At 43.5% G+C, this 18,225-nt stretch overlaps 1 protein-coding gene across 1 annotated transcript; it reads right to left on the reverse strand.

Annotated features, from left to right (window-relative positions):
* Positions 1–9,898: 9,898 nt before the first annotated feature.
* On the reverse strand, positions 9,899–12,505 carry LOC134337182 (immunoglobulin lambda-1 light chain-like). Its single transcript, XM_063032015.1, has 3 exons — positions 12,368–12,505; positions 11,874–12,233; positions 9,899–10,531 (listed from the first exon to the last, which is right to left on the reverse strand). The coding sequence occupies exons 1-3, from the start codon at positions 12,414–12,416 to the stop codon at positions 10,203–10,205; spliced, it is 738 nt and encodes a 245-aa protein (XP_062888085.1). The 5' UTR covers positions 12,417–12,505; the 3' UTR covers positions 9,899–10,202.
* Positions 12,506–18,225: the final 5,720 nt, after the last annotated feature.

Here is an 18,225-nt window from a genome sequence, read left to right on the forward strand (position 1 = left end):
GACGATAAAACATTATACTCTTCAGTGGTGTGAATATACGAGGGGTGATTGATAAGTTCGTGGCCTACGGTAGACGGAGTCAATTTTAGAAAACCTAGCACTTTTCTTTTTCCTACGTTTACACACTTAGTCCAGCGGTCGTGGAGCATATGGATCCCTTCTCTGTAGAAGTCGGCGTCTTGGACCTCCAGAAAGTGGTCCACAGCAGGGGTGATTGATATGTTCGTGGCCCAAGGTAAAAGGAGGTGAATTATTAACTTCAAACGTTCTGCATTTTCACTCAAAGAGTTGAACTCCACGTGCATGTAACAAGAGCTGTATAACTCATCTCCTTCTACCTAAAGCCAACGAACTTATCAATCACGCTGGTGGGAGTTGTGTACAGGCCACCTAACAGTAGTAGTGAGGTTGGGGATGGTATTAAACAGGAAATTAGAAATGTGTGCAATAAAGGAACAGCAGTTATAATGGGTGACTTCAATCTACATACAGATTGGGTGAACCAAATTGGTAAGGGTGCTCAGGAAGAGGATTTCTTGGAATGTATGCGGGATGGTTTTTTGAACCAACATGTCGAGGAACCAACTAGAGAGCAGGCTATTCTAGACTGAGAATTGAGCAATGAGGAAGGGTTAATTAGCAATCTTGTCCTGAGAGGACCCTTGGGTAAGAGTGACCATAATATGGTGGAATTCTTTATTAAGATGGACAGTAACATAGTTAATTCAGAAACAAAGGTTCTGAACTTAAAGAAGGGCAACTTTGAAGGTATGGAAAGTGGATTACCTAAGATAGACTGGCAAATAACACTAAAGGTTTGACGGTGGATATGCAATGGCAAGCATTTAAAGATCGCATGGATAAACTACAACAATTGTTCATCCCAGTTTCGCAAAAGAATAAATCAAGGAAGGTAGCTCACCCGTGGCTGACAAGGGAAATTAGGGATAGTATCAATTCCAAAGAAGAAGCATACACATTATCCAGAAAAAGTGGGTCACCTTAGGACTGGGAGAAATTCAGAGTCCAGCAGAGGAAGACAAAGGGCTTAATTAGGAAGGGGAAAAAAAGATTATGAGTGAAAACTGGCAGCGAAAATAAAAACTGACTGTAAAAGCTTCTATAGATATGTGAAAAGAAAAAGATTGGTTAAGACAAATGTGGGACCCCTACAGACAGAAACAGGTGAATTGATTATGGGGAGCAAGGACATGACAGACTAATTGAATAACTACTTTGGTTCTGTCTTCACTAAGAAGGACATAAATAATCTTCCGGAAATAGTAGGGGACAGAGGGTCCAATGAGATGGTGGAACTGAGGGAAATACATGTTAGTAGGGAAGTGGTGTTAGGTAAATTGAAGGGATTAAAGGCAGATAAATCCCCAGGGCCAGATGGTCTGCATCCCAGAGTGCTTAAGGAAGTAGTCCAAGAAATAGTGGATGCATTAGTGATAATTTTTCAAAACTCTTTAGATTCTGGACTAGTTCCTGAGGATTGGAGAGTAGCTAATGTAAACCCACTTTTTAAAAAAGGAGGGAGAGAGAAACCGGGGAATTATAGACCGGTTAGCCTGACATCGGTGGTGGGGAAAATGCTGGAGTCAGTTATCAAAGATGTGATAACAGCACATTTGGAAAGCGGTGAAATCGTAGGACAAAGTCAGCATGGATTTGTGAAAGGAAAATCACGTCTGACGAATCTCATAGAATTTTTTGAGGTTGTAACTAGTAGGGTGGATAGGGGAGAACCAGTGGATGTGGGAAATCTGGATTTTCAAAAGGCTTTTGACAAGGTCCCACACAGGAGATTAGTGTGCAAATTTAAAGCACACAGTATTGGGGGTAAGGTACTGATGGGGATAGAGAATTGGTTGGCAGATAGGAAGCAACGAGTGGGAATAAACGGGACCTTTTCAGAATGGCAGGCAGTGACTAGTGGGGTACCGCAAGGCTCAGTGCTGGGGCCCCAGTTGTTTACAATATATATTAATGACTTAGATGAGGGAATTAAATGCAGCATCTCCAAGTTCGCGGATGACACGAAGCTGGGCGGCAGTGTGTTAGCTGTGAGGAGGATGCTAAGACGATGCAGGGTGACTTGGATAGGTTAGGTGAGTGGGCAAATTTATGGCAGATGCAATTTAATGTGGATAAATGTGAGGTTATCCACTTTGGTGGCAAAAACAAGAAAACAGATTATTATCTGAATGGTGGCCGATTAGGAAAAGGGCAGGTGCAAAGATACCTGGGTGTCATTATACACCAGTCATTGAAAGCTGGCATGCAGGTACAGCAGGCGGTGAAAAAGGCGAATGGTATGCTGGCATTCATAGCAAGAGGATTCGAGTACAGGAGCAGGGAGGTACTGCTGCTGTTGTAGAAGGCCTTGGTGAGACCACACCTGGAGTATTGTGTGCAGTTTTGGTCCCCTAATCTGAGGAAAGACATCCTTGCCACAGAAGGAGAGCAAAGAAGGTTCACCAGATTGACTCCTGGGATGGCATGACTTTCGTATGATGAAAGACTGCATAGACTAGGCTTATACTCGTTGGAATTTAGAAAATTGCGGGGGGGGGTGATCTTATTGAAACATATAAAATCCTAAAGGGATTGTTCAGGCTAGAAGCAGAAAGATTGTTCCCGATGATGGGGAAGTCCAGATCGAGGAGTCACAGTCTGAGGATTAAGGGGAAGCCTTTTAGGACCGAGATTAGGAAAAACTTCTTCTCACAGAGATTGGTGAATCTGTGGAATTCTCTGCCACAGGAAACAGTTGAGGCCAGAACATTGGCTATATTTAAGAGGGAGTTAGATATGGCCCTTGTGGCTAAAGGGATCGGGGTTATGGGGGGAAGGCTGGTACAGGGTTCTGAGTTGGATGATCAGCCATGATCATACTGAATGGCGGTGCAGGCTCGAAGGGCCGAATGGCCTACTCCTGCACCTATTTTCTATGTTTCTATGTTTCTATCACCCATGCTGTGGACCACGTAGAGGTCCAAGACACTCTAGTCACATGCACGTGCAGTTCAACCCCTTGACTGATAATCCAGAAAGTTTGAGGTTAATAACTCATCTCTTTCTACCTTAGGCCACGAACATATCAATCACCCGCGCTTTCTACAAAGAAGGGATCCGTATGCTCAACGAACGCTGGACTAAGTGTGTGGATGTAGGATGGGACTATGTTGAAAAATAAATGTGCTCGGTTTTCTAAAATTGACTTCTTGTACCTTAGGCCACGAATTTATCAATCAAGTTCAAGTTTCAACGTTCTAAGTAAATTGATTAGGAGATTACATGTACGGGATCATAAGGAATCCTGAGGTTCATTGTTTTGCGGGCATACAGAGTAAATCGAAGAAACGCAATGTAATCAATGAAAGACCGCATCCAACTGGACGGACAAACAACCAAATTTAAAAGACAACAAATATCACTTCTGAAGAAAAAGTTAAAGACATCCCTACGATCTGAGCAGAGTTGATGTTGACAAGGAAGCGTCAAACGCCTGTCTCAGAGTTGGAGACACCTTCCCAGAAACAGAAGGGATCCTTGTGGCAACACAGGACCAGGTGGTTAACAGAAAAAAAATAAAAACACAGAATAAAATAACATCAAATTGAAGACGATAAATGTAGAAAAGGCGAAGAAGAAACAGAAACAATTCAACAAATTACAGGATCCTGCAGCAGTTTTACTCAGTCCGATTACTTACGTAGGCACAATCAAGTGGCAAATGTTCACAAACATCTTGCTTTAAAGTACAAACTTATTAAAAACGTAACTTACTATAAATTCAACTTGATACTTTTTGAATCAGATTCCTGCAAATTATTTTACGACCAATCCATTATTAAAGAAAGGACAATCGATAATAACCGTCCAGCCACAACAAAACCGGAAAAACAAGCAAATACAACTTTCTTCATAGGTACCACAATTCCAAACACATAACATTCAAAAATTAATAAGTGAAAATATCAGAAAAATGCTGAATTAAAAAAAGGATATTGAAAGATTTTGGGACATGAACAGGGTATATATTCTCCCGATGGTAATATATACATTTGGTATTATCCCAGGTGACTAAGGCAACACGGCAATATCTATGTAAACCTTCAGAAACCACAATATAGAACAGACAATAGTCCGGAAGCTCCCAGCAGTTGAGAAATGAGCGTGCTTGGCTATGCCTGTACTCAAGTTTTTACTAGTTTGAGCTGAGAAAAAAAATAACTTAAAATAATCAATCAATAAATATAATATATAATAAATATTTAGAACATCAGGTGAGTATTCCTCTCAAATGAGCCCTTATGTTCTGGGAACAGTTCGATGATGGGGTGAGAAAATGTGCATGAAGTAATCCCTGCCCCCCCCCCCCCCCGGTTCAATAGCCTGATGGCTGAATGGTAATAACTGTTTCTCAATTTCGTGGTGTGGATCCGAAAACACTTGTTCCTTCTTCCTGATGGCAGCAGCGAGAATGGAGAATAGCCTGAGTGGTGGGGGCATGATGATGGATGCTGTTTTCCTGCGACAGCGCTCCGTGTACGAGTCTGTGGTGGCATTGCGATCACGTTTGCTGTTGTGTGCTGGGGCAGCAGGCTGAGGGTAGCAGACACCAACAGAATCAATAAACTCATTAGTAAGGCCAGTGATTTTGTGGGGATGGAACTGGACTCTCTCACGGTGGTGTCTGAAAAGAGGATGTTGTCCAAGTTGCATGCCATCTTGGTCAATGTCTCCCATCCACTACATAATGTACTGGGTGGGCACAGGAGTACATTCAGCCAGAGACTCATTCCTCCGAGATGCAACACAGAGCGTCATAGGAAGTCATTCCTGCCTGTGGCCATCAAACTTTACAACTCCTCCCTTGGAGGGTCAGACATCCTGAGCCAATAGGCTGGTCCTGGACTTATTTCATAATTTACTGGCATAATTTACATATTACTATTTAACTATTTATGGTTCTATTACTATTTATTATTTATGGTGCAAATGTAACGAGAACCAGTTTCCCCCGAAATCAATAAAGTATGACTATGACCATGTGAAGATGTACTCAATAATGGTGGAGAGAGATTTGCCTGTGATGGACGAGCCACATAGAGTACTTTTAGTAAGATTCTCCACTAGGGGGCACTAGTGTTTGCTTACTAGGCCTTGAAGCATCCAGTCAATATGCTCTCCAACATACATTCCTATAAGTTTGTCGAAGTTTTAGATGCCATGTCAAATCATCGCAAACTTCTAAGGAAATAGACACTAGCCTGTTTTCCTCGTAATTGTAATTATGTACTGGGCTCAGGACAAATCTTTTCAAATGATAACACCGAAGGATTTAACTTCGCTGACTACGGGCTTTATACGTGATGAGATCTGGTTGGTGATCGGGAGTTCAGTAGTCTTACGGCCTGGCAAAAGGCGCTGTTTCCCATTCTGACAGTCCTTGTCTTAATGCTAATGTATCTCCTGCCTGATGGTAGGAGGTTAGAAGAGGAGGTAATATTTGCTGTAGGAAAGCAAATCACACTTCCTTTTGCCGTTGGACCTGGATAACCGGCTACAATCCGGTGTATGGCTGCATTCTACCGCAACGAAATTATTAGTTTTCACCTTTCCAGTTGGTAATCGTACCCTTTTATACCCAGTACCTTTTAGAATTAAATAAACAATAGTATTTAGATCGCTTATTGTCATTGCAGATGACATGAAAACGCCATGTAGACATGGAAAATAAATTTATCTCTGGGCATGCAGGAAAATTGCCAGGTTGGCGTGTTTTCGTGTATTTAATTGATTTACAATGTTCTCAGTTCAAAGTCGGAACAGGAGAAACATGGACTGAAAGTGCACTCATTAGGCACGATACTTATCTTTTGAAGACATCGTGAGTGATTGGAACATGTAATTTATCCGGTACATTCCATTTGTCACGGGATTTCTATTACACAATGCAGTCCTGAGTTGCACCGTGTTAATACTTCTGTGTGCGCAGATAAAGACGACGAATCCGAGAGAATTCACAAACACAGCTTCTTATAACTGAGCTGAAGCTCGAGATGTTATTGTGTATGAAGGGGAACTATTTATCCAACCTCTCTATTATAGTCAATCGCTTTATTCCAGAACCGTTGTTATTCTGCCTCCTATGCGAATATACACTTTCATAAACATAGACGGTGTTTTGAACAGCCTCCTCCAAATTTGTAGTAAATCTTCTCCTTGTGCATATTACATACGCTTTTCAATAAAGACCACTAATGCATGACATTTCCCGATTAACTATACGACACCCGCATGCCAGTTATAGAGTTTAAGATGCGGATTCTACCAGGTTCACCGGTTTCCTACCACATTCCAATGACGGGGTTAGTAAGTTGTCGGTATGCTGTGTTGGCTCCGGAAGCGTGGCGACTTCCGGACAGAATCCTCGCTAGTCTGATTTGTCGCAAACGGGGCAATTCACAGCAGGATTTGATGTACAGGCGTCAAATAAGGTTAACCTTTTAATGTTTAAGGTATATTATTTATGTTCATTGATGTTTGTGTTTTATTCGCCAACTCGGCATCTTATGACTGAGCTGAAGCTGGAGATTTTATTGTGTGTGTGTGTGTGTGTGTGTGGGGGGGGGTCTACTTATCCAACCCCTCTGTTATATTCAATCATTTATTCCAGAGTCAACAATGCGAACCGTCGCTACACTGCCTCCAATGCGAGTATACCCTTTCATAAACATGGAGGTCAAAACCACGGACCGTGCTCTCAACAGCGTCCTCCCCATTTGTACTAAATCCTCTCCTTGAATGTGTTGAAAGGCTTTTGACTGTCTCAGCCATTTTCTCAGATGTTTTCGAATGTTAAAAATATTAATCATTTGAACTAAACAGGTGAGGGCGTCGTATACACGACTGTTCATTTGATTCCTATCGTATGGACAGAATTTATTTTCATACGTCGCGTACGGTTGTCCACATGCTCCAGAATCAGAGGACTTAACGTGGTACTACTGGTTCTTGAAAGTCAGGGCACATGATGACACATCCCCAACATCGTAGAAACCTCATCAGGGACAAATGAGATTTCTACGCAAAATCCTGGAGGAACTCAGCAGGTCAGGAAATGTTAATGTGACGAAATAAAGAATCGATGTTTCCTGCCGAGACCCTTCCTGTTCTGATGACGAGACTCCCCCTGGTATGTTGATTCTTTAATCGCTTCCAAAGACTCTGCCTGACCTGCTAAATTGCTCCAGCATTTTGTATGTGTTACTCTGCAGAATCTCTTCAGTTGATGACGTTTCTGCTTTGACCAGGCGATGGCAAATCTGTGCCATGGTCGCCACTGTAAAAGCGGGACTGGATACGACCGGGAATACCGCACAACCCTCAACAGTGAAATACACTTGTCAAACATCAGCCAGTTTACAAACACTGCATCTCTGGTTGGAAGCTCTTTTACTTCTGAACAAGCCCATTAGTCAACTGTTCACAACCTGGAATGAACCCTTCCCTGTTTCTTCCCCGTGGATATTGGGAGAAGACCAGCATAGAGATCACTGGGTAGTATCCCTTCTCCCTGTGTGTCTTTTTGGGGATTGGGAGGATGTTTGTGGAGCACCGATCTACTTTCAGCAGTGGGTGTCCATATATGTCGCCTGACCTGCTTATTTCCTCCTGAATTGTGTGTGTTTTACTAATCCAGCTGCCGTTTATTCTTTCCTGCTCGTTGTCTCCCCGCTTCAAACCAAACCTGATGAGATCCCTTCGTTCACATGCAGACATTAGGGTTCAGCGGTACTCCTCAGCTGTTTCCTTGTTTAGCAACTCGATCCCCTGATCCCCTGTGACAAGTACAGCAGCCTTGGGCCCTACAACATCAAGTGTGGGCTTTCAAATAGCAATCTGCTGACAAAGCGCATGCGACTTCAAAAGCCACATTTCTGAACTGATTCCAGAACCTATGCAGTCCCTTTCAGTAACTGTAACTCATGCTATATGTATTAGTTATTTATCAAATAATCTATCTATCTATCTATCTATCTATCTATCCATCTATCTATCTATCTATCTATCTATCTATCTATATATCTATCATCCATCTATTAATCTATTTATTTATGTGGAACTACTCTCCTTTTGCACATTGGTTGCTTATCAGTTCATCATTGATCTTATCGTGAAAAGTAATTCTTTGTTCTACTGCCAAGGCCCACGAGAAAATGAATCGCCAGGTAGTATATAGTGACATATACATACTTCGATAGTAGATTTACATTGGACTTTGAACCGGACGTCACAGTAACTGTTGGGGAGTTCCAGACTCTGAGAGATGTTTAGATATTCAGAGTTTAGTGGATCAAGGATTAGTGCAGCAAACAGCAACTGCGATGACATATCACCCGTGATTGGATTGAAAGATGTAGTGCGAGGAAATGGCTGAATAAACTACTCTGGTGTCTGTGTGTTACGTTATAATATTCTCCTCCCCAGAGCTTTAAATCATTCCTGTGACGGAACGAAAAAAACGCGTCACATTGGTAATAGAGCAGATACATTCGCTTGGATTAGTATAGCCATCGGCATTAGATTCTCAGAAGTGTTTCCTGGAAGGTTATATGTTTCTGGTTTGAATTTGTGTGTGTGTGTGTGTGTGTGTGTGTGTGTGTGCGTGTGTGTGTGTGTGTTTGTGTTTGTGAGGCCGTTTGGTCTCTGTGGAGGAACGCAGAGAATCTAAAACTTAATATGGAGAGAATGCCAACGTCACGGTGAAACAAAGCTGACAGTATAACACTCCCAGTGGTGGTCAGAGTACCGCTAAAAGGCAGTGAGAACGGGCAGACTATTATTTAATTGGGAAAAGAATTCAAAGTTCTGTGATGCAACGGGACTTGGGAGTCCTCGTACACGATCCCCTTAAAGTTAACCTCCAGGTTGAGTCAGTAGTGAAGAAGGCGAATGCAATATTGGCATTCATTTCTAGGGGAATTGAGTATAGGAGCAGGGATGTGATGTTGAGGCTCTATAAGGCGCTGGTGAGACCTCACTTGGAGCACTGTGGGCAGTTTTGGTCTCTTTATTTAAGAAAGGATGTGCTGACGTTGGAGAGGGTACAGAGAAGATTCACTAGAATGATTCCGGGAATGAGAGGGTTAACATATGAGGAACGTTTGTCCGCTCTTGGACTGTATTCCTTGGAGTTTAGAAGAATGAGGGGAGACCTCATAGAAACATTTCGAATGTTAAAAGGCATAGACAGAGTGGATGTGGCAAAGTTGTTTCCCATGATGGAGGAGTCTAGTACGAGAGGGCATGACTTAAGAATTGAAGGGCGCCCTTTCAGAACAGAAATGCGAATAAATTTTTTTAGTCAGAGGGTGGTGAATCTATGGAATTTGTTGCCACGGGTAGCAGTGGAGGCCAAGTCATTGGGTGTATTTAAGGCAGAGATTGATAGGTATCTGAGTAGCCAGGGCAGCAAAGGTTATGGTGAGAAGGCAGGGGAGTGGGACTAAATAGGAGAAAATGGATCAGCTCATGATAAAATGGCGGAGCAGATTCGATGGGCCGAATGGCTTTCTTCTGCTCCTTTGTGTTATGGTCTTATGGTCTTACTTCCCACTGAGAAGGTTGGAAATGAAGAGCAAAGGTGCAGGATAGCGAGGAAATGAGGAATCCGGTGATGGTGGAGAGGCAAGGCGAAGAGTCCAGCGAAGGACATAGAGATAAGTTTTCTGCAGGAACGGCGGGATAGGATATTTCCGTGGATTTGAGAGTAATTCTATGTGAGTCGACTTTGAGATGGCACGGTACACGCTATCAAACTCCCGACGTACTGCGAACAGCCGAGTAAAGACGAGGACTATAAACCCACCGGCAGTTGCTTTTCCATTACGAGCTGCGTTTATCACAAAATCCAATCACAACACGGTCACCTTCTACACGCAGATCTACCCATTTTATACACAGTGGAATTTCAGACACAGCACAGTAGTTACAATTCTACAGAGAAGTACGCGTCGCGAAAGACAATCATCGCGTGACTTTCCAAACTTATTATACGGTTGATTGTTCCCATTAAAACATTACTGCACAATTACATTGCATAAGGTCGCTGCACAGTCCCAGTGAGAGTTTCACTGCATTATGCAGGAGCTAACAAACCGACTGTGCTGCCGGACGCCGCGGCCTTACTGCGCACAAGCCGACGAAGAGATGGTGTTCCGCAAAGGCGAGCTCAGCGAACTGTGGCTCACGCTGCAGGCATAGCTTGAACCCTTTTTCCAGGCATCGGCGGATACTCGCAGGTAACTGCTCAGCCTGTAGGTCTGGTCGGTGTTTGCCGACACGGCGCCTGTGGTCACCCCACTCTCAGTCTCGACTCCATCCACGCTCCAGCGCAGCGCTACCAAGCCCGGCTTAAAACCACTCACCAGACAGGAGAGAGTGGCCGAACCCGTGCCGGTCTCCTCCGGAGAGGGAGGGAGAAGGAGAATTGAAGGTCTCCGGGACTCGCTGCCTGTGTGAGAGAGATTAGACGGATGGAAATAGAAAAAAATATTAACGTTAAGGATGTCTGAAACTCGGAATTAATAAAAAACAACTCTGCTACAGAAAAAAAAACACAAGCCACCGAGTATTAAGGCAAACAGTGAAATGTCTGGCGGTTATAGAGTAATTGTTTCGGTGAATGAAATGTCCGTGAAGATTTTCCAAGGTTAATCACAACTCCGAAGTGCGCTTATAACTTTCATTATCTTTACGAGCGGGGAATCACGTGCGCCAACCATGAGGAGGAAATAGCCTCACTCATTCCACCTATCTATTCCCCGCACACGGTACTGCCTGGTTATTAGTCTGTCGGTAAATTTGTGTATATTGCCTGTCAGCAATATTTCCCTAGATCTTTAACTGGGCCACGAATTGATGGACATTACCCCTTTCGGCTATGTAAAGGAGCTCAGCAAATTCTGGATTTCGAATCCACTGTTCTCTCTAACAGAGATTTCCGATTCCTGTTAAGAATTACTCAAATACGACCCCCCAGCACCCCACCAACCCATCACCACGGAAAATATCCGGTACCACCCTGTTACTGGCCCCTTGGCTGAGTGGAATTCCGTATTGAATTGTGGTAACAGCCCAGGTCTCGAATTCGCTCGTTCCTGATCTTGTGAACATTCCACTTCAGGTTGTCCAAATCTGCTCGCCCAGGGCTGGCAGAGGAAATGGCGGAATAGAGGAGCGGGTATTTTAGCAGAAGAGGGACGAAGGAACAAGGAACAGTGCAGTTCAGACCGGGATTACCTCCCGGACATGACCGAACCCCTCCTATTCCCGCTCCACTCTACCAGCTCGTCCGCTGTCCAACATCTGCTGCAAAGTAACGTCTAAAATTCGCATATTTCCCTTCCTTGTTTGCGACCTCGTTGTAGGTTTTTAATTTGAAGCAGCCAATTCTGAATATGGCAGACACCATTTATAGCATTTCGAAATATTGGATAACTTTTCGTGACCGCATCTTATACATAGTATACGAGTGAGTTGTGTTGTTTTCGATTTCGTCAGTTCTGTAAAGGGGTCAATGGATTAAATTCGAGAGATATCTGATCGCTCTGGGCTTTCACCACATCAGACTGAGGGCGATTGAATGCCGGGATGTACATGGTGTTAAAAAAACTCATTAAATTCAATGATAGTTCATTAGAGGGATGGAATGCCCTCATGTCCGATAAGAGACAGATCGAATTCCACGACAGCTTTGAGACAGCAGGATTCCCTGGATAGGTATTTCTATAGCGATGGGGATTAAGACCGGGTGTGATGCGAATTGCTTGTAACGGGATGAGGGAGTCACTTACTCTTTATATCCAGAATAGTGCCTGGGCCGAAGATCAATGCATTATCCCATGCTGTACAGTAATAGACAGCAGAGTCCCGGGGCTCCAAGCTGCCGATGGTCAGGATGTGACTGTTGCTGGAGGTGTCTCTGGACGGTTGGAAACGGTTTGTTATCCCTGTCCCTCGGTATATGTCATCATCACCCTGTGGATCGTGTCTAATCACCCACTGCGGTCTCTCTCCGGGACGCTGTCGGTACCAGTTCATATAGTAACTTCCAACGTTACCGTTCTGGATCCGACATTCTAAGCGGGCGGTCTGTCCCGCGGAGACGGGACCCGACATTGGCGTCTGATTGAGGACTGGGGCCGTCAGGATACCTGTAACAAAGACAATGAAACCATTGGGTGACTTGGGTCTAACTGAAGGCTCACCAATTGATAAATTCGCGTTGAAATGAGCAGTAATTGCAATTTTCACGGATAATCCGTGAATAAGGTAATACGTCTCTTACCTGATAAATGGACCAGCAGAGCCCACAGGAGATGAAGTACTCGTGACATTGCTCCGGACAGATGGAGACAGCGAGCGTTCAATTTTCCGTTCGAACCGTGCTGTTCTGCAAACACCGGGAGGGTCTCCGGTTCCAGATTCTGCAAATCGCTGCCCCGTGATCTGTTTATTAAGCGGGATGTTAATAAATGGGAGGCGCCAGGGAAAGGAAGGGGCGGGGACTGATCACCCAGCCATTGGAATCTATGAATGACGATCTTTAAAAGTTAACCAATAATTTCAAAAATGTTTCATCTTCAGCTGTGTCATATATGGAGGAGTTTCACAAATAGGTAAAGTAAGCTGATTTTAGGCATCTATATCAGCAGCTGGTCTTTGAAAAAAAAATTAAGGAGCCATTCAGCGCAGTGTTTCTGCCCAAATTGTTAATGAGATCAAAGCTATTCAAGGTCACACTTATCAAATCGCCAAAATTACCCAATGCACTTCCAGTACCTTGTTGATGCCTTCGCCATCAGCACCCAGTGGTGTCCATTGTCCAGGAACCTCTGTATTTATTAAATTATAGTACAAATCAGAACGAGCCCAATTCAATGTGCAAAGAAAAAAAAAGTTTCCTCAGATTTATTTTCGCGCATGCATCCACAGTAAACGCTACGAAATACAACGGGATCATTAAAACACTACACACAAAGACGGGCAAACAACTAATGCAGAAAATAAGACAAACTGCAAAAATGAAAATCATTTTATGGATAATCAGATAGATGGATCGGTAGACAAATTAATAAATAACATGAGTTCTAGATTCCATAAACGCGAGTCCATATCTTGTGGAATCAATCTGGTGTTGCGTTGAGTGAACCTATCGAGTCTGGTTTAAGAGACTGGACACGTATCTGATCCTGTAACTCCTTCGATGACTTTATCAGAATGCTGTCCAATTATCTGGACATAATTCCCGCTGCTCTGGAAAATCTGGACAACATCCCACCACCACCCGAAAAAGTATTCTCTTTTCCACTAGTTTAACGGGAATGCAGTGTGGACCATGAAAAATTAAGACCAGGAGTAGCCGTGCGGTTATTAGACTCTCGCACTTTCTCATTTTCCTAATGAAGTGCGGCTTATCACCCAGCTTCCTGCACTAAATTCTTAATTGTCAATTCAATTCACATCGAAAATTCTATCCCCACAGAGAAGTCGTGGGTATGCAATGCGTGAAGAACATTTAGGCAAAATGGCCTGCATCAGCCAGAGTACTTAATTTCGAAGTCGGGTTGCAATGTTGCATATGTATTAGACGTTAAACAGGCCGCTGTTGATATTGTCTTCAGTATTAGTCAGGCTGCATTCAGAAAAATACCATTAAGTAGGGAATTGTGCAGCAAATATTTATAAAGGTGTGGGCAGGTTTCGAGGGACTGAGTGATAAGGATAGGTCAAGTAGGTTAGGATTTTTTTCTTTGGAGGTTAGGAGATTGAAAGGTCATATTATAGAAGAATATAAAATTCGCAATGAGCAAACGGAGATGACTATTTATTCTTCTCTTACCCAGGGTTGGAGAATGAAGAACTATCGTGCATAAGTAAAAAAGAAGATTTAATACTAAACTGAGGGGCAATCTTTTTCAACAGAGGGCAGTGACATACGTGATGAGCTACGTGATGAGTTGTTAGTTGCACGCATATCTACAACATTTAACCGGCCTGTATATAGGTATTTGGATATGCATTGCAAATGTTTTTTTGTGATATGGGAGAAAGCATTGCAAATTGGATTGGTTTTTGTGGGCTTCTAGGTCGATATGGATTGGTTGAGCCAAAGCGCCTGCATTGGCCTACATCAACTGCGGGATTGAGTTTAAGAGATGAGAGGTAATGTTACAGCTATATAGGATGCTGGGTGGACGTCACTTGGAGCACTGTGCTCAGTTCTGTTCACCTTATTACAGGAAGGATGTGGAAACTGTTGAAAGGGTGCGGAGGATATTTATAAGGATGTTACAAGGATCATTGGTAGGTTTTTTATTACGCAGAGAATGGAGAGTGTGTGGAATGGGCTACAGGCGACGGTGGTGGAGGTGGATACGATACGGTCTTTTAAGGAGACTCCTAGATAGGTACATGGAGCTTAGAAATACAGAGGGCTATGGGTAACGCTGGTAAGGACATGTTAGACACAGTTTTGTGGGCCGAAGGGCCTGTATTGTGCTGTAGGTTTTCTGAGTTTCTATGTTTCGATGTTTCTATGTCGTTCGCTAAGGTGCCACATATAAAATTTATGCATAAGATAACCATGCATATTGTGGAGAGTGATGCATTAGCATGGTTAAATGATTGCTCAACCAATAGACAGCAACGAGTTGGGATACACGTATGTTTCTCTGGTTGGCAATCGGTGGTGAATGGTGCGACGCAGAGGTCGATACTGGGCCCGGAACTGTTCATGATACACGTTAAAGATCTGGAAGAGGGGACCGAGTGTAGTGTACTTAAGTTTGCAGATGACACTAAATTGAGTGAAAAAGCAAATTGTGCAGAATATACGGAGAGTCTGCAGAGAGGTGTACATAGGTTAAGTGATTGGGCAAGGGTCTGTTAGGTAGATTATGGAGTACAATGTTCGTAAATGCGAGGTCATCCGCTATGGAAGAAAAAAGCCTGAAGATAAAAGAAAAAAAAACAGCGTTTAAAGAACAGTTCGTTCCAAAATGTTATTAGATTTCTAAACTGACAATGTATATTTATTAAATTATACATACTGGATATAGATAAATAAATTACACGTAAAATATACTTATAGAATAAATAAATGCATAAATACAAATTAACAAAAATATCAACATACGTTAGTGATAGTAGACATCAATTAGGATTCTGATTCTGATCCTTATTCTAAAGGTAGATGTTACTGACAGTGGGTCCTGTGTGAGACCTCAGCCCTCGCTTCTGTTGTCCGTGGTTTAGTTCATTACCACCTCCGCCCCCCTCCCCCACCACCACGTTCAGCTCCCATCTCTACAATGATGGGCGGATATTGGATACGGGATGAGAAGGTTTCTTCCAAACAAAAATTTGCTTATATGACTCTGTCTCAACGTTTGTCTAATAACGCCACTGTGAAGCACCTTGGCTTATTTTTATTTCGGAAACGTTACCTCATAAAGTCCTGCAGTTTTGGGTTGTGTAAGGCTTTTTAAAAATTTAAATGCTCTTATTGGGCATGGGGAACGGGGAATGGGATCTAGAAAACGCAGTGGGCAATGAACTGGACCGTTTCCTTGAAGTCCACCTGACCATCGGACTATGTTCTGTCCAGTTAATCCCTCAATCAAGATGGTTCACAGGGTCAAGCAGCCCGTGTCTATGAGCGTCACTGATGCAGCTGCCAGCCACTTCATCTCCCCATGGGGACCGAGCGGTGCTGGCACAGCCTTTATTTAGCAAATGTACGCAAATTGCTGCTGTTTCTGTCTTGTTTATGAAGCCGTGCAGGTGGCGCGGTCGTTGAGTCTCACGGGAATGGTGGACGCCTCGCAGGGGTGCGGGGTGGAGTGGGGAAGATGCGGTGAATATTTTAAAAAACTCTAAAACTTAGAAACTGCAATAACTAGAAGACACAAATTATGAAACAAAATCTTTGAAAAATCGTTTGCACAGTTTGATTCTTGTTGCTGCCAGCGATTAAGTTGTTTTAAACTAAGAGTGTAAAATTACAGCACTGAAATGGCTTCATGCGTGGGGGGGGGGGGGGCGGGGAGGTGGAGGAGAGGGAAAATCAGAGGGGATCATGGGCTTTACGTCTCTCTACTTCTCCGAGCCAGTCGCAGGACACTGGACCCAGACATGCATATCGCGGTAAATGAGGAACCCCGAATAGTGCTACCATTTCTGGACACATAAGAGACTAAATGTCATTAATGGACTTTGCGCACCTGCTCCCCCGTTGCCCAGGGTCATAGTTAATCATTCAACTCCCACCGCCCTCCCAGTACTACTCTGTTTGATCCACGGAGTGCTGAATCTGTTTATTTACTAATATATATCCAACCCAGCTTGGAATCTGGTCAGCATCTGAGCAGTCGTAGGCTTTGTGGAGAAAGTTCTCCACAGCCTCTGAATGAGTTGATGCACGTCACAGTCGTTTATCCTACCTCCGGGTAAAAGTCAGAGACTAAAAGCCTATCGCTGTTTATTACCAACCCGGCATTTAGATTTATGTAGATACAGCGCGGAATTGTACCCAATTCGACCATGCTGATCAAATTACCTGCCTGTGCTTCGACCATTTGCCAGGATTTTGCCAAAGTCACCCATGTTTTTCATACCGTTGCACCTGCCTAAATGTCTTCTAAACTGCTCAGTTTTACCCGAGTCTACCGCTAAGCTTAGCAGTTCACTAAATCAACCCACCACTGGACTTGGAATATAATTAGGAATTTGGAATTAGGAATCCTGATACGGTCAGGAGCTCATCCGGCTGAATGGTGTAACAAAAGCAGCGTCCCACTCAATGTCAGCTGGAGCAAGGAGATGATTATTGAGTACAGAAGGACGAAACCGCATGTCCACGAGTCAGACTTTATCAGGGTATCAGAGGTAGAGGTCGTCAGCAACATTTAATTACTAAGCGTTGCAATTTCAGAGAATCTGTCCTGTGCCCATCACGCAACTGCCATTACATAGAAGGCGCGGCAGCGTTCCTTCTTTGTTAGAAGTTTGCTAACGTTTTCCGTGTAATCTAAAACTTTCACAAACTTCTATAGATGCCTGAAAAAGGGAGTATACTAACTGATTTAATTACGGCCTGAAGTGCCCTGGAATGCCCTGCAGACACAAATGCCCTATTTACCAAGTAGAAGGACGTGGAGGACAGGGAGATCAGTTCTAAGCAAGTTGATATTACAGGGCATTTCGAGGTAAAGGAGGAGGCGGTGTTCGGTCTCGTTAAGAGCATTAAGGTTATAAGTACCTAGGGCATGTTGGGATATATCCCGGCTAATCGAGAAAGGGAACCGAAAAGATTGCTGGCGCATTGGATAATATCTTGATGTCCACTCTAGCTACAGGCAAGGTCCCGGAACAGTGGCGAATAGCTGATGTTTTTTCCATTCTTTTTGAGGGGAACAACAGATAATCCTGGAAACTATATATCTGCGAGTCTCGCGTCAGTGGGAAGGAAGATTCTGGAGTGGAACGTTAAGGATAGGATTTGTGACCATTTGGAAAATCATGGCTTTGTATGGGCAAGTCGTGTCTTACTAACTTTACTGTTTTATGAAGAGGTGCGAGCGTGATTCAAGAAAGTGCAACCGTGGATGCTGTCTACTTGGCATTTAACATAGAACATAGAACATGGAAGAGTACAGCACAGTACTAGCCCTTCGGCCCATAATGTTGTGCCGACCCTCAAAGCCTGCCTCCTATATAACCCACCACCTTAAATTCCTCCATATACCTGTCTAGTAGTCTCTTAAATTTTACGAGTGTATCTGCCTCCACCACTGACTGAGGCAGTGCATTCCACGCACCAACCACTCTCTGAGTAAAAAAAACCTTCCTCTGATATTCCCCCTTGAACTTCCCAATCCTTACTTTAAAGCCATGTCCTCTTGTATTGAGCAGTGGTGCCCTGGGGAAGATGCGCTGGATATCCACTCTATCTATTCATTTAATATCTTGTATAGCTCTATCATGTCTCCTCTCATCCTCCTTCTCTCCAAAGAGTAGAACCCTAGCTCCCTTAATCTCTGATCAAGGTGCATACCCTCTAAACCAGGCAGCATCCTGGCAAATCTTCTCTGTACCCTTTCCAATGCTTCCACATCCTTCATATAAGTGAGACGACCAGAACTG

The sequence above is a fragment of the Mobula hypostoma genome, chromosome 2, assembly GCF_963921235.1.
Source record: "Mobula hypostoma chromosome 2, sMobHyp1.1, whole genome shotgun sequence".
Classification (NCBI taxonomy): Eukaryota; Metazoa; Chordata; class Chondrichthyes; order Myliobatiformes; family Myliobatidae; genus Mobula; species Mobula hypostoma.

Coding starts and splice junctions, on each gene's coding strand:
- LOC134337182 (XM_063032015.1), bottom strand. CDS start 12,416: ATGTCACGAGTACTTCATCTCCTGTGGGCTCTGCTGGTCCATTTATCA. Junction 12,234..12,367: donor TCTGCTGGTCCATTTATCAG/GTAAGAGACGTA, acceptor TCTTTGTTACAG/GTATCCTGACGGCCCCAGTC. Junction 10,532..11,873: donor CACTATTCTGGATATAAAGA/GTAAGTGACTCC, acceptor TCTCTCACACAG/GCAGCGAGTCCCGGAGACCT.